The sequence below is a fragment of the Sapajus apella genome, unplaced genomic scaffold (genome assembly GCF_009761245.1).
Source record: "Sapajus apella isolate SASKATOON/1434 unplaced genomic scaffold, GSC_monkey_1.0 scaffold15, whole genome shotgun sequence".
Taxonomy (NCBI): Eukaryota; Metazoa; Chordata; class Mammalia; order Primates; family Cebidae; genus Sapajus; species Sapajus apella.
In genome coordinates this window covers 10,946,364-10,969,467 of record NW_022436955.1, presented here as the reverse complement: position 1 = coordinate 10,969,467, position 23,104 = coordinate 10,946,364, and the positions used below count along the sequence as shown (strand labels likewise).

The 23,104-nt window shown below is 54.3% G+C and overlaps 1 protein-coding gene across 9 annotated transcripts; it reads left to right on the top strand.

The window, feature by feature from the left end:
• The first annotated feature begins 321 nt into the window (after positions 1–321).
• Positions 322–22,518, top strand: ZDHHC1 (zinc finger DHHC-type containing 1). 9 transcript variants are annotated; one of them, XM_032284241.1, is made up of 12 exons: positions 322–627; positions 8,916–8,962; positions 10,307–10,549; positions 15,848–16,023; positions 17,510–17,611; positions 18,047–18,171; positions 18,258–18,416; positions 18,656–18,768; positions 21,395–21,477; positions 21,663–21,756; positions 21,882–21,942; positions 22,045–22,518. In XM_032284241.1, the coding sequence occupies exons 3-12, from the start codon at positions 10,307–10,309 to the stop codon at positions 22,326–22,328; spliced, it is 1,440 nt and encodes a 479-aa protein (XP_032140132.1). In that variant the 5' UTR covers positions 322–627; positions 8,916–8,962; the 3' UTR covers positions 22,329–22,518. The 9 variants fall into 9 exon arrangements, with proteins under 9 accessions (XP_032140132.1, XP_032140134.1, XP_032140133.1 ...); XM_032284243.1 differs by having other exon boundaries at positions 10,307–10,574; positions 15,915–16,023; XM_032284242.1 differs by having other exon boundaries at positions 10,307–10,574; positions 15,912–16,023.
• Positions 22,519–23,104: the final 586 nt, after the last annotated feature.

The window sequence follows — 23,104 nt, the reverse complement described above, 5'->3', positions numbered from 1 at the left end:
GGAGGCGGAGGTTGCGGTGAGCCGAGATTGCGCCATTGCACTACAGCCTGGGTAACAAGAGCGAAACTCCGTCTCAAAAAAAAAAAAAAAAGAAAAGAAAGTGGAAGGGGGCGCGTTTGAGATGTTAGGATTTCGGGAAGACAAGCTGTGAAGCGGGAGCGGGGAAAAGTGGATTTTGTAGAGGAGAGGTTAGGAAAAATCTGGGAATAGGCCGGCTGGGGCGCCAAGGGGGTCCCTGGCAAGCCCCGCCCCAGCTGGGAGACCGGCGCTGAGTGACGCAGCGCGGTTTGGCCGCTGTGGGGCGCCGTAGCCCGCGCCGTTGTCAGGGGAACGGGCCCAGCGCCGGACGAGGCCCAGCCAGTCTGGGCCTGGCTTGGTAGCCCCGCCAGCCCGCCGGAGCCGGAACCGGAGCCGGAGCCGGAGTCAGAGCCCAAGGACTCGCCGGCACAGTCTCCGTCCAGGATGGGGCCCCTCTCCCGGGCGCGTTGCCGTCCCGTCCCGGGGGCCGTCCCTGCCGCGAGGGTCTGAAGCGCGGCTACCCCGGGGAGGGTGGAAGGCCAGACGTGGGACCCGAACCTCTGGCTGACCTTGGCAGGGCCCATCTGGCACGGCCGCCGCGGCGCGCAGGTGAGGAGTCCCCGCTCAGTTTCTCACCACGGAGCCTGGTCTGAGCCACCGGGTCGCGGATGCTGCCGCCTGGCCGGCTTTGGGCTCGCTTCCGCCTGGAGCAGGTGGCCTGAGTTCCAGGGCCCAGGGAGAGCGCTGGGCTTCCTTTTAGAATGTATCAAGTTCACAGATCTTCACTGAGCGCTTACTCTTTGCCAGGCTGTTTGCCAGGCGTGGGCACAGAGGACTCCAAACAGACGTGGCCCGTCTCCAGAATCCAGAGTCTTAAGGAAGGGGTCTGGGAAGCAGGTGTCAAACATGACTAAAGTGATTTCAGCTCGGGATAGGGACTCTGGTATTGAAATGGAGGGGTTGCTCATGGAGGTTCTGTTTTAAAAGGAAACCATGGGAAGAGTTTTAATTTTTTCTTCCTTTTTTTTTTTTACTTTGAGACACAGTTTCACGCTTCTAGCCCAGGCTGGAGTGCAGTGGCGGGATCTCGGCTCACTGCAAGCTCTACCTCCCGGGTTCAAGCGATTCTCCTGCCTCAGCCTCCTGAGTAGCTGGGATTACAGGCGCCCACCACCACGCCCGGTTAATTTTTGTATTTATAGTAGAGACGGGGTTTCACCACGTTGGCCAGGCTGGCCTTGAATTCCTGATCTCAGGTGATCTGCCTTCCTCAGCCTCCCAAAGTGTTGGGATTACAGGTGTGAGCCACCGTGCCCAGCCAATTTTTTAATTTTTTTGAGACAAGATCTGCCTTTGTCACCCAGGCTGAAGTGCTGTGGTGTGAACATGGCTAACTTCAGCCTCTACCTTCTGGGCTCAAAGTATCCTTCCACCTCAGCCTCCCGAGTAGCTGAGACTACAGATGCCCACCACCACAATCAGCAATTTTTTAAGGTTTTGGTAGAGATGAAGTCTCACTATTTTGGCCAGGCTGGTCTCGAGCTCCTGGTCTCAAGGGATCCTCTCACCTCAGCCTCCCAAAGTGCTGGGATTACAGGCGTGAGCCACTGCAACTGGCAGAAGAATTTTTTATTTTTTGTTTGTTTGTTTATTTATTTTGAGACGGCATCATGCTCTGTCACCTAGGCTGGACTGCAATGGCACAATCTTGGCTCACTGCAGCCTACACCTCCTGTGTTCAAGTGATTCTCCTGCCTCAGCCTCCCAAGTAGCTGGGATTACAGGCACCCACCACCACACCCAGCTACTTTTTTTTTTTTTTTTTGAGACGGAGTTTCACTCATGTTACCCAGGCTGGAGTGCAATGGCGCGATCTCGGCTCCCCGCAACCTCCGCCTCCTGGGTTCAGGCAATTCTCCTGCCTCAGCCTCCTGAGTAGCTGGGACTACAGGCATGCGCCACCATGCCCAGCTGATTTTTTTGTATTTTTAGTAGAGACGGGGTTTCACCATGTTGACCAGGATGGTCTCGATCTCTTGACCTTGTGATCCACCCGCCTCGGCCTCCCAAAGTGCTGGGATTACAGGCTTGAGCCACCGCGCCCGGCTACACCCAGCTACTTATTGTAATTTTAGTAGAGACGGTGTTTCAACATGTTGGCCAGGCTGGTCTCGAACTCCTGACCTCAGGTGATCCACCCAACTTGGCCTCCCAAAGAAGAGTTTTGATGAGGTCACATTTGAAAAGCTCACTTCACTCTGGCTGCTGAGCAGCAGGGTTGTGACAGAATATACCAGGAGGCCAGCGGAGGGCCATCCTAGTTCTGCCAGCTGTGCCTCCTAGAGGAACTCATTTAGTGTCTCTGAGCCTCAGTGTCCTCATGAGGGGGTTGAGCATTCTGTATGCTTTTTATGAGAAAGTGAGAAGCCAGTCACACCTGAAATCAGTGACTGTAGGGATCTACAAGAACGGTCGGAAATGATAGGACCTTCCTCAGAGCTCTATGAGGATTCAAAGAGTGAATTCCATCGAAGCAGTGCCTGGCACAGAATAAGTGCCCTCTAAATGCTGGTGTTGGTTATTATCATGGAAACACTGTAGGAGAGCGATGCTGGAAGTTTGGATTAGGGTAGTGACAGCAGAAATGGTAGAAAAAAGTGGCTTCACTGCCTTTACCGAAGGAGAGCTGGGTTCAGACACGGGTGAGAGGTGGTCTCTGCTTTTGTGGAACTGGTGGTTCACTGTGGGAGATGGGTTAGTAAACAGATAATCAACATGAGATGCAATAAAAGCAACAGTGGTGTTTAGCCAGATTTTTTTGTTTTGTTTTGTTTTTGTTTTTCTTTCTTTCTTCTGTCACAACTTTGTTCTTAATGACTGTTGCGTGGTGGGTGTTCCCCAGGGCTGGCTCTTGCAGTCATATGAGTTGATTTCCTGATTGAAATCAGCAACCCTGGCCTCTTTCATTGTGCTTGTTTCTACTCTGTGTTACTCCCTCCTTCTTGTTCCTTAGCTTCACTTGTATCCCAAATAATTTGCAGTGGTTGCTTCAGGAGGAGAATGGCATAGAGAATGTTTGCAAACTGTATCAATTCAGGAATAATTGGGGTTTCAAGCTTTTCTTGCCGTAGCATCTGACTTTTTTTTTTTTTTGAGACAGAGTCTTGCTCTGTTGCCCAGGCTGGAATGCAATGGCATGATCTCAGCTCACTGCAACTTCCGCCTCCCAGGTTCAAAAGATTCTCCTTCCTCAGCCTCCCAAGTAGCTGGGATTACAGGCGCCCACCACCATGCCTGGCTAATTTTCGTATTTTTAGTAGAGTTGGAGTTTCACCATGTTAACCAGGATGGTCTTGAACTCCTGACCTCATGATCTGTCCACCTTGGCTTATTACAAGTTTGAGCCACAGTGCCTGACCAGCATCAGACTTCTGCCTGTTGTTTATGAGAGAGAAAGCAAGGGCCTAGCCACATCTGAGACCAGTGACTGGAGAGGTCTTTGAGAACAGCTTGAAGTTCTAGTTTAATTTTTGGGAGTTGTGTGATGTACATCCATTAGTTGAACCAGAGCTGCTTCTCAGAATTTTAAGGCCAGAGACTCCTCTGGCACTTGTGGGGAATTTTAATAAACAAAATATTCGTCCCTAAAGAATCTTTTATAAATGACTTTTTGCACTGTACAACACTGTGTACTGTGAAGTGTTTTCTTTCTAGCTTCCTTTTAGGTGGTTCAATGGGGCATCTGTTAAACCTCAGTGAAAATTATTTCAAAAGCAGATCCTGGGGGAAAATGGAAAATTCATTTAGGAATACTCATAGATAGAAAATCCCCCAACTGGGCACAGTGGTTTACACCTGGGCACTTTGGGAGGTCAAGGTGAGAGGATTACATAAACCCAGGAGTTTGAGGTTACAGTGAACACTCCAACTTGGGCAACAGAGCAGACCCCTGTCTCTTAAAAAAAAAAAAAAGTAGCTGGGCGCAGTGGTTGACCCCTGTAATCCCATCCCTAGCCAGGTGGATCACCTGAGGTCAGGAGTTCGAGACCAGCCTGGCCAACATGGTGAAAACCCATCTCTACTAAAAAAAAATACAAAATGTAGCCAGGTGTGGTGGCAGGTGCCTGTAATCCCAGCTACTCAGCAGGCTGAGGCAGTAAAATGTCTGGAACCCGGGAGGCGGAGGTTGCAGTGAGCCCAGATTGTGCCACTGCACTCCAGCCTGGGCAACAAGAGCGGAACTCTGTCTCAAGGAAAAAAAGTGAAAGAAAAGAGAGGAAAATCTCTCACATGGAAACCATAAGTCCTCTAGCAAAAGGACAAGATGCTTGGGAATAGAAGTTTCCTGTGGAGCACACTTTCCCTTTGGGTTCTGGGAGACTCAGGGAGCTGAGTTGGCCACGGCCCAAGGACAAACCAGGTCCTGCCTAGCAGCTCCTCTGTTGTGCTTTCTGGTTGTGTGATTCCAGCTTTGACAAGAACCCTAACAGCTCATAGGAAGTTCTGTGGCTTTCCCTCATAGCTCTGCAGCTGAGAGTCTTAGGGTTTCTTTCAAGAGTGAGAAAGCATTTCACTAAAACCAAGCACCCTTGTTAGGCAGGAATTCCTTGTTTGGCATGCCAACAGCACTGTAGATCACACAAGTGTGTTTCGTCCACAAGGCAGCTCAGTGGGGCCAGGAGGGCAGGAGCTGATATCCCCTAATCATTCATTATTTGACATACTTTTTTTTTTTTTCCCCAAAAGCAGTACAGGGTCATGATAAAAAATATTTGAACAGTACCAAGGAGTACCAGGAAATGCAGTTTCTGTCTTACAGCCCTTGGACCATTAGATCTCCTCCCTAGGGGCTGCTCCCGTGTTCAGTTTCTTGCATTTCATTCTGGAAGGAATATTATGCCTATAGGAATGTAGATGTCTATCCATCCCCCCACCCTTTTCTTTCTTTCTTTTTTTTTTTTTGAGGTGGAATCTTACCTGTTGCCCAGGCTGGAGTGCAGTGGCGCAATCTTGGCTCACTGCAACCTCCGCCTGCCTGGTACAAGTGATTCTCCTGCTTCAGTCTCCCAAGTAGCTGGGACTACAGGCCTGCACTATCATGCCCAGCTAATTTTTGTATTTTTAGTAGAGATGGGGTTTCACCATGTTGGCTAGGCTGGTCTCGAACTCCTGCCCTCGTAATCTGCCTGCGTCTGCCTCCCAAAGTACTGGGATTACAGGTGTGAGCCACTGCGCCCGGCCACCATAGTTTATTTATATTGTCTTTTGTCCTTTATTATTGCAAACAATGCTGCAACAAATGTTTGTGAGTATATGTATAAGATAAATACCTAGAAATGGAATGCCTGGGTCAAAGGGCATATATGTTTTAAACATTTGGCCAGACTTGGACATTGCCGAATTGCCTCACTGAACTTTATTGAAAGATGAGCACAGAAGAAATCCAGAGAAGTGGATATGTGAAATTTGCCCCAATGTTCCTCAGTCTGTGAGTGGCAGTTCGGGAACCAGAAAAGGGCTGTACTCCAGGCCCAGCCCTCTTCCTTTGGCTCCATCTATGTCTCCCCATGGGTGGTGCAGGGCCCTCCAAGCCCCTGCTTCAACCCTCTTGCTTTCTCCTCTGACCCCATCACCCTGCCCTCCCAGTTCCTTGTCGTCTCCTGGCAAACTCTCTTTAGTAACTGACTTGATTCTGAAGCCCTCAGGTAGCTTGCAGGAATCCAGGGATGCCCACGGTCTCTCCAGGGCTGGTACTTTTCACCTTGGTATGGTTCCTTTGAGAGTGCTAGCCGTGGACTTTCAGAACAACATTCCTATGTTTTTTCTTTTCTTTTTTTTTTTTTTGTTAGGAGCAGAGGTGGCAGGAGGAAAGTGTGTCACTCAATGTAACTATAATGTAGTTCATAATGAGAACTTAAAATGTTAAGGTTTCCTTCATTTGACTTAAAGTATATAAATTAAGGTAACCAGGCACGGTGTGGTGGGTCACACTTGTAATCCCAGCACTTTGAGAGGCCAAGGTGGGTGTGTCTTTTGAGGTCAGGAGCTGGCCAACATGGTGAAACCCTATCTCTACTAAAAATATAAAAATTAGCCAGGTGTGGTGGCGTGCACCTGTAATCCCAGCTACTCAGGAGGCTGAGACAGGAGAATTGCTTGAACCTGGCAGGTGGAGGTTGCAGTGAGCCGAGATCATGCCATTGCACTCCAGCCTGAGCGACAGAACGAGACTCCATCTAAAAAAAAATTAATTAATTAAGGTAGCCTCACCTTGTATTGAAAATACCGCCTAAGGCTTTTAGCAAGTGAATGTTAACGTGAACAGATTACTGTCATCCTGCCAATGGCTTTCATCTTGTGGGGGACAAGGGAGGGGCCCACATAGCCCCTCCTGCCTGCCTCAGAAGCGAGGTGGGTCCTTGGCTTATCCAGGCCACAGGACCCCCTCCTTCTTGTCTTCCCTTTTTCCCCACCAGCCTAACCCTCTATGGTTTGTTCTATGGCAGCAGAAGGTACATGAAGAATGTTTTCCCAAGGCCATGTACCCCTGAGCTCTGCAAAGATGCAGTTGTGGATAGCCAGGTGGGCAGTGAGGAGCTTGTGGGTTTGACCAGCTCCTCCCAAAGCACAGGGCTGCTGGGCTTTCTGCTGGGCTGCTGTGGTACCACCTCGCCCATGCCTTCCTCCCCACTGCTAGAAAGTTTTCCAAAGTACTCCGAGCCATTGGGTCACTCTCATGCCTTCAGCCTGCTTTGCTTCCCTGTGGCTCTTCCAGCAGTGCCCATGCATCCTCACCTGGCCTCCTAGGCCCACTGTGATCTGAGCCCCGAAAATCCTTTGGTCCCATCTCTCACTGGGCCCTGCCCAGTGTTCACCCTGTATTCTGCCACATTGTACAGCTGGCCCTCGCATGGGCTGCCGAAACACCCATTCACCCACTGCTGGTGTCTGTTCATGTCTGTCTGGGTCCCAGAAAAGAAGCCCCTGAGGGCAGGCACCCGGTCTTATCTGTGTTTACATCTTCAGTACACGCAGCGGGCTGGGGCCTGATAAATGCTGAATGGCCAAGGTCTGAGGGTGCCAGCTGGCCACATTGTTGGGGAACAGAGCCACACATCTTTCAATCTGGTCTCCTAGAGACTTGTTGAGAGGGGAGCAACAGCCAGAGAAATCCTGGGGTCTAGTGACAGTGCTTGGTCCCATCTGTGGGCCTGGGAGCCCCATCTTGGATTCTCTCCGACTGCCCAGCCCTTTTAATCAAAATCTTTTGGGCCAAAGGAATTTGTGACCACCAACTCTGCAGGAGAAAATCTCATCAGTGAAAAGTAGGCTGGCCTGAGCATGCCTCTGGGCCAGGCTGGGCGTCTATTCTGGAATGCCGCCACTGCCAAGAGGGGGTCTGCCCAGCAGCACTATCCCCAAATCCACAGCCTTAGACAAGTGCTCCCTTCCTGGGCCAAGGTGGGTATCCTGATTTGGACCCAGAGCCGTCCCCAAGGCTGTGTGTGGTGGGAGCCTGGCTGCAGACTGTGACTCCTCCTGCTTCAGGAGTCCGGGATATAGTGGCGCTGGGGGTGCCTGTGATTGCTTCCAGGCAGTGGGGCCAGATCAGCTACATGCCTCTGTTTTGCTCTTTGGAAACTCCCAGAAGGTGTAGGGTTGTTCAGGTGTAGGGATGGCAAAAGGAGAGCCAGAATTTAGGAATCCTAATTCATGAATTCCTTTCAAAGTAGTTACCCTGGTGATGGTGTCCCTGGAGAACTGATGTGTAAGCCACAGGAATTGGCCCCAGAGCAGAACCATCCAGCTCAACCATATTTACAGGGCTTGACCTGAAGACTTTGACTATTTCCACAATATAAGGACGAGGATTTCCTGTCTTTGGGACATGCAGAAGAAAGTGAGGGCCGGGACAGTGGCTCATGCATATAATCTCAGTGCTTTGGGAGGATAAGGTGGAGAGATCGCTTGAGCCAGGAGTTAGAGACCAGCCTGGGCAACATAGTGAAACCCTGTCTCTACAAAAATAGCTAGGCATGTCATCATGCCCCTGTAGTTCTAGCTACTCAGGAGGCTGAGGCAGGAGGATCACTTGAGCCCAGGAGACTGAAGCTTCAGTGAGCTATCATTGTGCCACTTTATTCCAGGCTGGATGACAGAAAAAGACCCTATCTCAAAAACAACAAAACAAAACAAAGCAAAAAAGGCCGGGCATGGGGGCTCATGCCTGTAAACCCAGCACTTTGGGAGGCTGAGTCTGGCAGATCTCTTGAGTCCAGGAGTTGGAAACCAGCCTGGGCAACATAGTGGGACTCGTCTTTACAAAAAAATAAAAAACAAAAGAAAGAAATTACCCAGAGGTGGTGGTGCATGCCTGTAGTTCCACCTATTCTGGAGGCTGAGGTAGGAGGATCACTTGAGCCCAGGAGGTCAAGGTTATAGTGAGCTGTGATGGTGCCATAGCACTCTAGCCTGGGCAACAGAACAAGATCCTGTCTCAAAAAAAATAAAAATAAAAAATCCCAACAACAACCCAAAAACCCAAAACAAAAACCAAAAAAAACACCAATTGAATCAGTCCCTGAGGGAAAACTAAGTCCTCCATTTAGTTTTGAGATAGGACTACTCAGAGGTCACTGCAAGTGATGCTAGGCATGGCCAGCAGGAGGCTCTGAAGTGCAAGTGGCTGAGGTGCAGGGTGGCTAGGAGTGAGTGTCTGGCAGTCAGGGTGGTAGCCAGCCAGCAGAGGGAGATGGGCTGGGGGAGGCATGGGTTAACGACCCTGCAGCAAGTGGGCAGGGCTGGGAGGATGGAAGGCAGAGGAAAGTGGGCCAGATGGCTTAGGGTGGACCAGGATTCCACATCATTTACTGTGTCCATGTTTCCTTTTATTTCAGATGTTTTCAAGTCAGCAAACATTTACTGAGGATCTACTGTGTATAAGGTACAATAATGCGTGCCTGGGGGGAAGCGACATAGTGGACAGAGATAAACTCCAGCACATTTGCTGCCTTTGGGGAAAGCTGTCCTAATGGGGCGTGGGGGGGGGGCGGGGCAGACATGAGGATTGCAGAGTGTTCCAGATGGCAAAGTAACTTGCCCAACAATGACTTAGCATGAGGGCCCCCTGATTCAGAACATCAGGGAAAGCTTCCTGGATGAGGCAATGCTTGCAGTTGGCTCTGAAGATCGTCTTATTTGGAGGGCCGAGAAGTGAGAAAGGCGATCCAGGCAGATGGGCTGCGGGGTCTGCCACATCCTTTCTGCTTAGGTTCCCTGTCTCATAGGCAGGGGCTCCTGAAGGGAGAGTTCAGCTATCAGGGTTTTAGGCCCAGTTCCTGGCCTTCCTGCCTCGAGCGCAGAGCTGGCCTGTCTCCTAAATGCTGGGCTGTTGTCCCATCTTGGGCCCAGATCCTGAGGATGGGGGTCTTCCTCTTGTAGACCACCCCTTCCTGCCCAGCATTCATCTCCGGCCACCGGGGCAGCTGTCTGGCTAGCAGGTGGCTGGTGGAGGTGGGTGGTTGTTGCCATCTGGTGGTCTGGCTCTGAGTCCAAGGACATTAGCCCACCTTTCTGTATAAAACTGTACACCAGGCCCAGATTTACTTAGAGAAACGTGGTCATTTCTGCTGCTGGAGAGAACTAAAGAGAAATCCTTCCCTCCCTCTCAAGTGCTGGCCCCTCCCTAGCCAAGAACCCTCAGGCAGCATGGGGCAAAGCTTCAGGCTCCCCCAGTCTAAAGAGACTTTGTGTCCGCTGTGGGGCAGAAGGCAGATCCTTCTTTGGGCACCCCCATTCCCCATTCCCTGAGCAAAGGATAGTGGGGTTGTGTTTGTGTTTGACACTTGCATTTGGACCTCAGGAAGGAGGTGACTAATCCTAACAGAATCAGCATGTGTTCTCATCACTCTGGCCCCAGCCTGATATTGTTACCAGATGAGAACATGTCTTATTGGGTTTAACTGTGATGGCTGTGAAGACAGCACTTTTGAGTAACAGGCAGCAGCACTGTGTCCTGAATAAACCCTGGGTCCTCCTACCTTGTCCTGGTCAGGCTGGGGCCAGGATTTGCTTTGGGCTTTGAGACAGCAGCCCACTCCCACCCTCTCTCCACTGCCCGTCTCTATTGTGCAAGGACCCCAGGTTCCCTGGCAGAGTAGCTGGGAGGTGGCTTCATGTCGCAGCCTATGCCTTCCCCCCGCTGCTGAAACCTGGCTGCAGACACGGGCCCTGGGCTCCAGCCCAGCCTCTTGGGCTAATGCTCTATCTCCTATTTCTCCCTCTGCAGATGAACATCTGCAACAAGCCCTCCAACAAGACGGCCCCTGAGAAAAGCGTATGGACTGCGCCTGCGCAGCCCAGTGGATCCTCTCCCGAGCTGCAGGGCCAGCGATCCCGCCGGAATGGGTGGAGCTGGCCCCCTCACCCGCTCCAGATTGTGGCCTGGCTGCTGTACCTCTTCTTTGCTGTGATTGGCTTTGGGGTCCTTGTTCCACTCCTGCCTCATCACTGGGTGCCTGCCGGCTATGCTGTATCCTTGGGAAAGTGTAGGACTGGTGCATAGAAGTGGGGAGGCAAAGGATGGCAGCCATAGCAGAGGCCCAAAGCTGGGCTCAGAGCCTTGGGGAGCACAGTTAGGGGAGCAGAGCAGGGTGGGCCCAGTCCTGGGGACCTGCTGCTTACCAGCCTGGCCTCCAGCCTCCACCTGGCCTCTCCACCTGATAGGGTGAGTGGGCACACCTAAAGCACCTAGGGGCATGTCATGCCCTGAAAGCATGTGAATCCTGTCCACGGAGGGACCACAGGAGCAGCTGTAGAAGGAGGAGCCTTAAACCATCCTGATGCTAATTGTGTTCAGAGCTAAACAAAGGACAAAGTAGGGAGTAATTAGCCCATTTATCAAAGAATTTTCACTTTTCAAAAAGAGTCACCGTAGAATTCTTTTACATAGTAAGTGTCCTGGTACCTTTAAAATATGGTTTTATTTATGGACAGACTGTGCCAGGACTGTTGAGGAGCACATTTTTTCTGTAAATCAGACCCTTTTAGAGTGAGGTTCAATGTGACAAGAGATGGGATGGAAATACCTGGGAGGCTCCTGGGAACAGTGACAAACCCGGACTTGCCTGAACCCAGTGGTGTGATTGCCCCATCCCTGGCCACAGCCCCCAGGAGCAGAGGGTGTGGCTGCAAGGCCAGGGATTGCAGTGAAGCAGGCATCTCTATGCCCCTTTCCAGAGAGTTCCTGTTTGAGTATCCTTCACAAAGATGACTCCTGCAGGGAAGGGGAGGGTGACCTAAGGGTGATTGGCAGGGACAAATCTGAAAGCCTGGGACATCGAGCCTGCAGTGAGCTCAGTCCCTGCTCAGCGCCTTCAGAGCTGTACAGGACCGAGCAGCTCCTACCAGCTCTGTGGGTCTTAGCCTCCTCCTCTGTCTGATGGGAAGGCTCCTACCTGGAGCATGTTAGGATATATGTGAGCACTGGAATTCATTAAGCCGCAAATGTGAACATGCTCTCTTGGGAAACCCCAAAGTCCTGGGCTGGTGAGTGACAGGGCAGGTGTGTGGAGGGGAACCCTAGAGAAGGTTGTCATCCTTAGATACAACAGTACCATCTGGAGCTTCTTGTTCCCTAGAGCCCAGGGGCTGGTCATCAGCTCTGTGAATGGAAAACTAGACTTTCCCTGAGGTGACCAACAGGCCTTAGTGCTGTTAAGTCATGGGATCTGGGAATGTGTCATGGGACATTCCTCCTGTGATCTGGAATGGACATGTCCCTCACTAGGGATCACCTGGGTTTCTACCATCAGGATACCTGGGAAACCGGATTAACCAGATTAACAACTCCATGGCTTGGAGCAAGTAGAAGCAGAACGAATGGTGAATCACAGAAGGCAGTAGCATTTATTGGGCCCTTACATGTGCCAGGCCCTGCATCAGCCACTTTACATGAATGATCTCATTTGATCCTCGTAGCAATCCTGTAAGGAGGTATTCTCCCCATTTCCTAATGAAGAAGCTGGGTACAGAGGTTCAGTGACTTCCTGAGATCACATACCAGGCACCCAGTGAGGCCAGATGGGCCTCCCAAGCAGCCTGACTGTCATGAGAGGGATGGGTTGAGGGCTTTGTCTCCACACTCAGGGTTCATCTGCTTTGGGCATTGCAGAGGCTCACAGAGCCACCTGGTTCACACCTGACCAGGTCTGTATGTTCTCTTTCCTTCCATCAAAGCCTTCTCCTTTCTGCAGGATCTGCTCCTTTCTGCAGGCTCTCTCAGATCACTGAGGGGTCAGGTAGGGTCATAGTGGGTACCAGGTACCCATCTTGGGCCTGGAACTGGCCTGGGCCTTAGGGATGCAAGCTGAGCCTTGGGGTGCTGGGCCTCCAACTGGAGGGAAGGCTGGTGGACTGGAGATGGCCATGATGCCACATGGTAAGCACAGGGTTGGGGTTCATACAGCAGACCGTGAGGGCAGGCAGAAGCCACCTGCACCAGCGTCATCGCACGTCCACAGGACGCATGCGGCCTGTAGCTCCCCTCCTCCCCCACTTCTCCCCATGTGCTCTTGGCTCCTCCCCCTTCCATCCTTGCTTAAATCCAGTCTGTCATCCAGCCCTGTTGATTTTGCCTCCTAAATAGATGTCGAATTGGCTCCCAGCTTCTGCCACTGCCAACTGCCCCTCTTCCCTGGATGACCGCTGAGTTTCTAAATGGGTCACCCACACGCACTGTCACCCCGGCCAGCCCATCTGCATTCCTGCTCTTTCCAAAAACCAAATCCGATAATGTTGCATTGTGGCTTCAAGACTTCTAATGGTTTCTTCCTGCCTTAAGCAATGATGCTCAAAGCTGGGCACAGTGGTTCACACCTGTAGTCCCAGCACTTTGAGAGGCTGAGGCAGATGGATCACCTGAGGTCAGGAGTTCTAGACCAGCCTGGCCAACATGCAAAAGCCCATCTCTACTAAAAATATAAAAATTAGGTGAGGTATGGGGCAGGGCATTTAATTAAAAAAAAAATTATATATATATATTAGCTGGGCGTGGTGGTGCACATCTGTAATCCCAGCTACTTGGGAGGCTGAGGCAGGAGAATCGCTTGAACCTGGTGGGGTGGAGGCTGCTGTGAGCTGAGATAGCACCATTGCACTCCAGCCTGGGCAACAGAGTGAGACTTCATCTAAAAAAAAAATAAAAATAAAAATAAGGGAAGGAAATGAGGCTTAACATCTTTGCATGGCTTCAAGGCTCCACATTCTGGACTCTGCCCTTCTCCTCCATTTCCTCTGATGTTATTTTCCCTGTGCTCTTCTGTTTCTATGGTACTGGTCTCTGCCTGGAAGCCCCTTGCCTCTCCTCCTGCTCCCAACACCCAGCTAAGTTAGAGGTCAAGAACTAGCAGCCCATAGGCCAGTTCAGCCTGCAGATTTGCTTTTTTTTAATTGAAGGATAATTAACAAAGAAAATACACAGATCTTAATGTTCCATCTATAGGTGTGTTTTCTTTTTAAAAAAAAAAAAGACGGGGTTTCACCATATTGGTCAGTCTGGTCTTGAACTCCCGACCTCAGGTGATCCGCCTGCCTTGGCCTCCAAAGTGCTTGGATTACAGGCGTGAGCCACCACGCCCGGCTCGGTGTGTTTTTTAAATTATTTATTTCCTTAACATTTAAACATTGAGAGATCTCACATAAAAACCCAGACTTCTGGTTCCTTTTGAGAAGCCAGAAATTGACCAAACAGACCCTCATTCTTGCATCCTTATAAGGCAACCATGAGCTGGAGGCACATTTCAGCCAAACCACAGGCTGGCACTCCACATGTTCCCCACAGCCACAGTCCCTATCTAGCCAGGTCCCCTTTCTTCTTTATCTGCCAGGTCCCTGTAATCCATTCCTCTCCAAGTCTCAGCCAAGACAATGCTTCCTCAGGTAAGCCTTCCAGAACCCTTCAGACTAGATGAGATCACTTGATTACAAACTGGCACAGTCCCACAAACTTTGTTCATTGTAATTAACCCATTATTTGATTGATATCCATGTTTTTGGGTGGGAGTGGTGGCTCATGCCTGTAATTCCAGCACTTTGGGAGGCCAAGGTGGCTGGATCACCACCTGAGGTCAGGAGTTCAACACCAGCCTGGCCAACATTGGCTCTACTAAAAATACAAAAATTAGCCAGGCATGGTGGTGGGTGCCTGTAATCCCAGCTACTCGAGAGGCTGAGACAGGAGAATCGTTGAACCTGGGAGGCAGGGGTTGCAGTGAGCTGAGATCACCCCATTGCACTCCAGTCTGGGCAACATAGCGAGACTCAATCTCAAAGGAAAAAGAAATCCGTGTTTCCCACCAGACTATAGTCTCTTCAGTGCTAGGGACTCTTGCTCCTGCCATATCCCTCAGTGCCTGTCACAACAAAAGACCTCAGTAGACAGCTAAATGAATGACCGTGGGGGTGAGGCAGGAGGACTTGGGGCAGGCAGGGAGTTAAATGTTGGCCCTCATTCAGTAGTCTGAGAGGCTGGCATGGTGAGCACAGTAGCTGGTGATAGCAGAGAGGTTTGGGAGGAGCCAGAGGAAAAGGGACTTTGGCACTGAGCAGAGGAGTGAATTCAGCTGCTGTCGAGAGCCACTGTAGAGGTGCAAGCAGGGAGGGCTTTGGGTCTGAGCTTTTAAAAAACTTACTCTGTGACCATGTGAAGCATAGACTCAAGGGAACTCAGGAGGGGCAGAGTTGGGAGACTAGAGAGTGACCCAGGCAAGAGGTGAAGCCTTGGTCATGGCCATAGGGATAGAGGGGTCAGTGACGGCCATGGGATTGTCTCTCTCAGCTGTGCTGTGGCACATTAGGGCAGAGCCTGACTTATGTGGATATGTAGAGAAATTTGGCTGCTGGGAGGAGGAGGAAGGGAGGAAAAGAGGTTGGACAGCTGATGGATGAAGGATGGCGGATGGATGGGTAGAGCATGAATGATGGAGGAGGGATGATGCCTGCCTGGCTAGTAAGAGGATGAGTGGAATTTTGGGCCGAAGGGGGTGGGATCAAGGGAGGGAGAGTGGATGGCTGCCTGGGTGGAATCTATGGGTGAATTTTTCATATCAGACTGTAGCAAAAATTGTCAGCATACCTGTCTCCTGCATTTGGCCCAGTCATTGAGCAGATAGGTCCTGGAAGAGCTGCGTTTCAGCTTCAGAGATTAGCCATGCTGCCCCTGGCCAGGCCCTGAACATGGTAGGCCATCCAACACACTCAGTCCAGGGCTCCAAGTGCATAGATTCTTGGTAGGGGAGGGAGCAGGTGTCTGAACCCCTGTCTGCAAGGGCTTCTCCACCTGGCCTGGCTACTGAAAGTGGGGGTGGCTGCATCCCTCTTGGAGGTGACTTGCTATGAAAGCAAGATAAGCAAGCTAGGACTTAAACTTTAAGTTCTTGGACCTTAGGTCAGGTTGACCTCTTTCAGTCTCACATCATCATTTGGAATCTGAAACCAGAAACTGGCTTGAGGTCAGACCAGCCAGGGCCTGCACCAGGCCTAGAGCAGTGAGGCCAGAGCCCTGCAATTGGGGCACCAGGTGGCCGCAGCAGGCACTGCTGGCTGGCTGTGGACTCTGTTCCTAGGTGGCTCCTCTTCCTTTCCATGTGGGGCACAGGGGTCCCTGGAGAGGTCTGATGAGGAAGCTCTGGGGGGCTGGAGGTAGGAGGTGGCACAGGCTGAGAATCTACATAAAGCGGGCTGGCATGGTGGGAAGTTCTCTGGCTGCAAGGAATGGGGTGGGACTTCCAGACAGTAGAGTGTGGAGTGAGTCTTTAACCTGCTGGGCCAGTGCATGGGCGCCATCTTTGCCGGCCACCTCGTGGTGCACCTGACTGCCGTCTCCATTGATCCAGCAGATGCCAATGTGCGGGACAAGAGCTATGCGGGGCCCCTGCCCATCTTCAACCGAAGCCAGCACGCACATGTCATTGAAGACCTGCACTGCAACTTGTGCGACGTGGATGTGTGAGTGCGTGTGTGAGGGGGTGCATGAGGCTGCCAAGTGTTCTGCGCGATGCATGGAGGAGGAGGGCTCCCAGGGCTTCACAGCCATCCCCTACGCCTCAGAATCCTTGTGTTTTATGCGGTCAAGAACCTTGATGGTGTGACAGGGAATTGGGTCCCTGAGAAGGTGAGGAGAAGGTGACTGGAAACAGAAGTTGAGGATTAGCATTCCAGCAGTTAAAGGAAGAAATATTTGGCACTGCCGAAACATTTCTAATGACCAACTCTGCCAGTGACATTCCCACATCTTTGCCAGTATTCCCATATAAGGGCGGGGAGGGGCACTGAAGCCTGAAGACTCACTGTGTGCTGAGTTCTGCCTGCAGCCACTCTGCATGGTTTTCTCACTACATAGAGGAGGAAGAGCCCAGTGTTCAGAAAGGCTGAGGCCAGATGCAGTCACTGATGGTGGAGCCAGATTCACACCTGGGCGGCCAGACCCCCACACAGATACTGCTGCTCTGGTCTACCTAGGAGGAGTCTGAGGCCTGGGAGGCCAGCTGGGTGACTTAGAAGTCCCTCTGCTAGCATGGAGGGCCCCCGCCCCCTTGGCTGGTCCCAGCTGCCTCTTTAGGAGCCCCTCTCCTCCCTTCTGGAGCTCCTTGGTCTCCAGGTCTTGGGTGAGGGATCAGGGACGGGGGCATGGCCCAAGGCCAGTCCCCCTGCCAAGAAGTCTGTCTGCAGGCTGAGCAAGCCCCCAGCCTTAAGGCGCCCAGGACTTGGACATGAGGCCATCCTGCCATTCACTGGGCACAGGGCCCGCCAGCACACTTTTACGAGTGGCTTCTCCTTCAGCTGCTGCTCTTTGCAGGGCTCTGCCCTGTTCTGGGAGGGGAGTTGTGCCTTTGGGTTTTCCCCAGTGCCTCCCTGGGCTGGGAGACTCCTGTGAGCCCCTGTGATGAGTGCCTGCATGCCCACAAGGATGACAGCCTGTGCTGCTTTTGGCCCCCTTTGTCTTTACCCACACAGACTGAGGTTTCTAGAAGAATGCCAGTACCATTCCCATAGTATGGCAGAGAAACAGGGACCCACAGCTGGAGATGTCAGGAAGGGCAGTACAGGCCCTGGGCCCGGCATCCTTGCTGTCTGTGGTCCTTGGGCCCACACCTGCATCTTCTGGCTTCTCTCAGGGGTCCTTGCTTGGAAAGGACGCCCATTTTCCTTTTCATGGCGCATCAGCTAGGCGCACAGTCCCAGAGCAGGAGAGATGCACCTCCTCACCCCTCCTACAGCCTCCGGGTCCCCCAGCTCTTTGGGAGAGCTGCCTACTCCAGGGGCCCCACCCCATAGCGCCTGCAGAGGGCGCGCGCGCTCCTCGTCGCCGAGCTCCAGGCTGTCTCAGGCCAGGCGCTTAGTCCTTCCACAGACTGCCTTGGCCTCCACATGGGGCCCGGCTGCAAAGCGGGGAATGAGCCGACCGGCTGCGCTGTGCCCCCTCTCCCCGCAGGAGCGCTCGCTCTAAGCACTGCAGCGCCTGCAACAAGTGCGTGTGCGGCTTCGACCACCACTGCAAGTGGCTCAACAACTGTGTGGGCGAGCGGAACTACCGGTGAGGACAGCCCGGCCGCAGGAGAGCCTGGGGATGCACGTGTCTGAGGGTGGGAGCCACAGACCTTGCAGCCTGCATGGCAGGTGGGCGAGGATGGGCGGGGAAGGGGATGCTTGGAGGACCTGTGCCCATGGTTATTTAGGGGTGCAGCCCAGAGAGGGTGATGCTCCTGGGTGCTGGCTGAGATGGCCAAGGTTGGGGCTGGAATCTTCCCCCATGCTGGTCCAGAGAAAGGTGGATGGACCGGCCACTGGGTGATGGGGTGTCCACCCATCTTCAGTTTTGCTATATGCCTTTGGCTTCTAAGGAGTTGGGGCTGTGGTGTCACCCTCAACCCTCCGAGCCCATAGCAGTGACCCTACAGCCCCAACTCCTATGGGTCCTCCGAGGCCCTGGTGCTCCTGGGAGCTGACAGCTGCCTATGGCTGGGCCCAGGCTCTTTCTACACAGTGTCGCATCCGCTTTACTGGGTGTCCTGCTCCTTGTGCTGGTGGCCACATATGTCTTCGTGGAGTTCTTTGTCAACCCCATGCGGCTGCGCACCAACCGACACTTCGAAGGTCAGTTTGGCCTCCAGGCCTATTCCCACCCCTGACTCGTCACCTGTCACATCCCCAGCTGAGCATGGGCTGCCTATGCCTTGCAGTGCTGAAGAATCACACGGATGTGTGGTTCGTGTTCCTGCCTGCTGCCCCTGTGGAGACCCAGGCCCCTGCCATCCTGGCCCTGGCTGCCCTGCTCATACTTCTGGGCCTGCTATCCACAGCCCTGCTGGGCCACCTGCTCTGCTTCCACATTTATCTCAGTAAGTGCCTCCTGTATCTGCCGTCCAGAGTGCAGGGGTCCTCAGAGAGGTGCCCGCTAGATGGTGGACCCTAAAACCATGCCCCTGTCCAGTGTGGGCTCACTGTGGTGGCCAGGTCTCTATATAGGCTTCCTGTATTTGGGGACACTGGTTTCAGCCTGGGGCTGGTTGTCCTCCCTCCTATTCTGAGCTCCAGGGTCTCCTCTCCACTGCACTGAGCCCTCTCCTTACCCCACCAGTGTGGCACAAACTCACCACCTATGAGTACATCGTGCAGCACCGCCCACCACAGGAGGCCAAGGGGGCCCACAGGGAGCTGGAGTTGTGTCCTCCCAAGATGCGGCCCATTCAGGTATAGTGGATGAGAGATGGGAGGGGGCTTGGGCGTCAGGGGCATTGGGCTGTGCAGCGAGCAGCCAGTGAGGAGATAGGGCAAGGGAGGCAAGCCTGGAACAGCCACTGCAGGCGGGGATGCTGGGGACAGCAAGGGCTGGGCTTATGTGGAGCATGTGCCTTCTCACCCAAGCGTGGGCACAGACAGAGGGAGCCCATGTTTCCTGGACCCCACGTGCATGCCTGCCTAAGCGCCAGGCATGCATGGGAGGGCATGGGATGTGGAGCCTGGAAGTAAGCAGGTTGGGGCTGCAGCAGAAGAGAGAGGGAAGGACCAGTGAGATGTCAGTGATGGGTGGCCAGGATGGAGCCATTGTTTCTCCCCATCCATGACCTTGAGCACTTATACCCATTACCCTTTTATGCTTAGAACAGCCCCATTGCAGATAAGCATACTGAGGCCTAGAAGGTTAACTGCAAGCTGGGTCTGGGAAGAGTTAAGGTCTCCATGCTCTGGCCAGCCTGGCCAGGCCAGTTGCTGACCAGCCTATCCCCATTCCCACGCCCCATGGCTTCCTGAGGTCAGCAGCTGGGGGTGGAGGTGATCCAGTCTTTAGAGGAGCCCCTAGGGACTAGGAAGGCAGGGGCCCAGGCAGGCTTGGCTGGGAAGCCTGAGCCCTGGATCCCAAGGCCTCATGGCAACAGGACACAAACACAGGCTGGTGGGAGGGTTGGGGAAGGCCTGGGACCCTGCCTCTTCTGTTATTGTCGCTAGGGCTGGACACTGTCTGTGGGCCAGGCTGCAGGACTTGGCAGGCCTGGGCCTGGGGTGTGCTGGCTGTGGTTGACAACTCCACTGTCACACCACTGTATACCTGCCCCAGTGCTGGGCCCTGACAGTGGCAGCTGTGCTGGGGAGAGGGCACCATCTCCAGCCCCACATCAAGAGGAGATGGAGGCCCAGAGAAGTAGGCAGGAGACTTTCTCCAGCCTCACAGGCAGCACCCACTGAGGCAGGGTGGGCCCCATGATGCCCATGCTCCAGGGCTCTTTGGCTCTGCCCTGCCAAGGCTTTGGAGCCAAATGTGGCCACAGCAAAGAAATTTAATTTCTGTTCTGTCCATCTGTAGTGCCTCGAGGGAGGCGAACCTGGGGGACAGGAATGATGTTCTTGTCCCCTTTTACAAAGCAGAGAACTGAGGCTGAGGGCCCAGTACCATTCAGGAATGTGCATGGTTTTGAAGGTCTCTGAGGAAGGATACTCAGGAAAGCCATGAGGAGAGGACTGAGCTCTGAGTGGGGACTCCCTGGGGACACTCTCAGACTTATTGAGCTGATTGGGGCCTGGTGCCTGTCCCACCCTGGCCCCTCAGCTTCTGAGACCTCCTCTGTTCCCAACTCTGGAGCCCGGGGACTCCAGTAGGCTTTGCCCCTCTGCTGGCCCTGGAGGGTCATTGAGTCCACACTGGGGCAGAGGGGAGGTGTGGGGGAGAATGATCTTGAGGTCCCAGTCCTCTGACCCCTGACCCCACGCTCCTCCACCCCTCTGCAGAGCTGCAGCCAGGGCAGAGGTTGGGCAGGGCCGATGACGGGGCTTCTCCCCCAGATCTGTCAGGGCCCTGCAGTCAGCCATCCACCCCCATCCCATTAGGAATTCGGGAGGGGCCCCTCTCTGGAGCCGTTGCCCCCAAACATAGGCTTGTTTTAGAGACGGCCTTGCTGTTACAGTGACCTCTCTGCATTAGTCAGGACGCCTCCGTCTCCATGGAAACGGGTGCTGAACCCGAGACAGCTGTCTGGGTGCACCCAGCACCCCCTCCCACCTCCGACCCCGCCCTGGACCCGCCCCCATCCCACACCACGCCCTTCCTGGGCCAGCTTTTCCCCGCCTTTGTTTCCTCACCTGGAGTCCCCCAGCCCCCTCCGCCTAGCAAAGCTGGGGCCAGTCCTGCGGGTGGGGGTGCAGGACTAGGCCAATCCTGTGACCTCCTGGTCCTAAGGCCCCTTTGCTTTCGGGGGTCGAATCTGCACCCTCAGGGTTGCTGTGAAGATCAGGGCTCGCCCATAAGCCTGGTGCCCAATGGGGCTATGGCTGTTTGTTCCACCACCTACTACCTTCCCTTTCAGGGGTAGTGGCAGGGAGACCACCTCATGTGCACCCATACATCCCCTTCTTGGCAGCCGGGATCATGGCTGGTCCTCTGTAAGGGCGAGGTGTGCACCCAGGACTCAGCTCTGCAGGAGCTGGTGGATGCACACTCAGGCCTGTTTCTCCACGTGGGGAAAACAATTGGTTCAGAGGCTGGAGCCCTGGGGACGCCAGGAGCAGGTGCGGGCAGCTTTGAGCTTCCCACCACTTTCCTAGCTGAGCCTCTCTAAACTGGGTTTATAGACCCATGGGGCTGGGAGCCTTCCCAGAGGAGGCTGAATAGATGAGGTGAGGACCTGGGGACGGGACAAGGGCCAGAAATGGGTGTTTTAAGCTTTACCTTACAGAGGGGTTTTCCCAGCCCAACTGGGAGCCTGGCATGAGGCCTGAGATGTCCCATAGAGGCCAGTGAGGGCAGGACTGGGTAGGCTCAGGGCTCAAGAGGCTCGGGAGCCACACCCAGCCTCCCAGCCTCCTTGACTCCCACCTTCCCCAGGAGATGGAGTTCTACATGCGGACCTTCAGCCATGTGCGCCCAGAGCCCCCTGGCCAGGCCAGGCCAGCAGCAGTGAATGCCAAGTGAGTGTGACCTGGGCATGTGCCACTGGGAATCTCCAGTTAGCATGGCAGGCAGGAGAAAGGGTAGTTGGGGCATGGGTCTGGCTCTTCTCTGGGCCAATAGGAAGGGAAGCTTCTCTCAGGGCCTCCAGTGGGGAGGGATTCGGGGAACAGCCCCCAGGTTTACCCTCCTGCTTACCCCTCAGTCCCGCTCAGTTTTTTGCTACCCGTGGCCAAGTGGAGCCTCCACCACCCTCTTCCCCAGACACTCTCGCCCAGCCTCCCCGGATCCGACCCCAGGTAGGAGGGACTGTGCTGGGCCTCCGGTCCAGGTGGAGTGGGATAGAAAGAAGCGTCTACCCTGGCGCACCCCTCTGCTGCTTTTGGCATGTGGGGCTCTCAGTCTTCCCCCCGTGTCTCTGCAGAAAAAGAGGAAGAGGCGCGTGTATAAAGTGCAGACGTCTGAGACCTCGGATCAGGCGTTGGGTGAGCGCCCCTCCCTGTCTGGCTCATGGAGCTCAAGGGAAGGGAAGGCAGAGCCACCAGCGAGCAGTGGCCCCTGGGCTTATGTTTCCCTTCCCTGCGCAGGGCCCAGGGCCCCCGGCCGCCGCTCCAGGTCGTCGGCGGATTCTGCGGACGCCAGCCCTGTGCACGCCGCTGGCCTTGCCGGCGCCTACCACTCGGCGTCAGCTGAATCCGTGGACGAGATTCCCGTGTCGCAGACGCGCCTGGGCAGCGCCGCTCTGGCTGCCCCGCCGGGCCGGGGCCGAGAGCTGGGGCTGGCGCTGCAGGCGCGTGCGCCTGCCGTTTTCGTGAGCCCGAGCAGCGGCGAACCGGGGGCGCCGGGCGGCCGGGAGGCCGGTCTGGCTTAGCTGGGCCGAGAGGCCGGAGGGCCAAGGAGGAGCGGCCGGCCCTACTCACTATGCAACACCCACCCTTATCGCACCGAGTGCACTTTAGGGGCCCCAGTGGCCGGCGGGATTGGCCTCCCATCCCCACGACTCAGCAATACCCGCCCCACCGGTAGTGATGCTCCAATAAACTTTTTTATGCTTTTTCGGACGTCGTACTTACTTTCTTAATGGCAGGGGCCATGGGCCATCCAGAAGCCCGACCCCGGCCAATCGACCGGGGGCGGGGAAGGGGTCTGTGTACAGTAGGTGGCCAACCAAGCTGCCCTGTGGAGTTGCTCAGGTGTGGCTCGTGGTTAGGGGCTCCTGGTTAGGAAAGGCCTTGGAAGGCGGCCTGGAGGAGGTTTTCCTTAAAGATGGGCTTTGCACTGGGAGACCAAGACAAAGCAGCAGCGGGCGCTGAGGCTGCGAGGCCGCAGCGAGGGGGCGGCGAAAGGAAGGGGCCAAGCCCGAAGGTCCGGGTAGCAGGGCCGCCATCGAGTGTCAGCATCCTGGGGCTGGGCGAGAGCGATTCGCTGGTGGGGAGTCTCCTCCCTCCCCAGTGCTCCGGGCTCTGAATCCTACCCAGGAGAGCGCGGGAGTTGTGGCCTGGGGATGCCAGCTGTTCAGTGGATAGCAGTGCTCTAGAGCCAACTGTAAGACCCCTGTCACAGAGGGAGGGTTCCTTCCCGATTCCCTAACCACCACCAATCCCCCGCTCCAGCTCCTCGAAGGCCTCTGGTTGGCTCTCTGGGGAG

What these genes read in the sequence shown, in the direction of transcription:
- ZDHHC1 (XM_032284241.1), top strand. Translation starts at nt 10,307, where the DNA reads ATGAACATCTGCAACAAGCCCTCCAACAAGACGGCCCCTGAGAAAAGC. An exon ending in CCAGCAGCAGTGAATGCCAA is followed by an intron (nt 21,478 to 21,662) that starts GTGAGTGTGACC and finishes CTTACCCCTCAG; the next exon opens with TCCCGCTCAGTTTTTTGCTA. An exon ending in GACCTCGGATCAGGCGTTGG is followed by an intron (nt 21,943 to 22,044) that starts GTGAGCGCCCCT and finishes TTCCCTGCGCAG; the next exon opens with GGCCCAGGGCCCCCGGCCGC.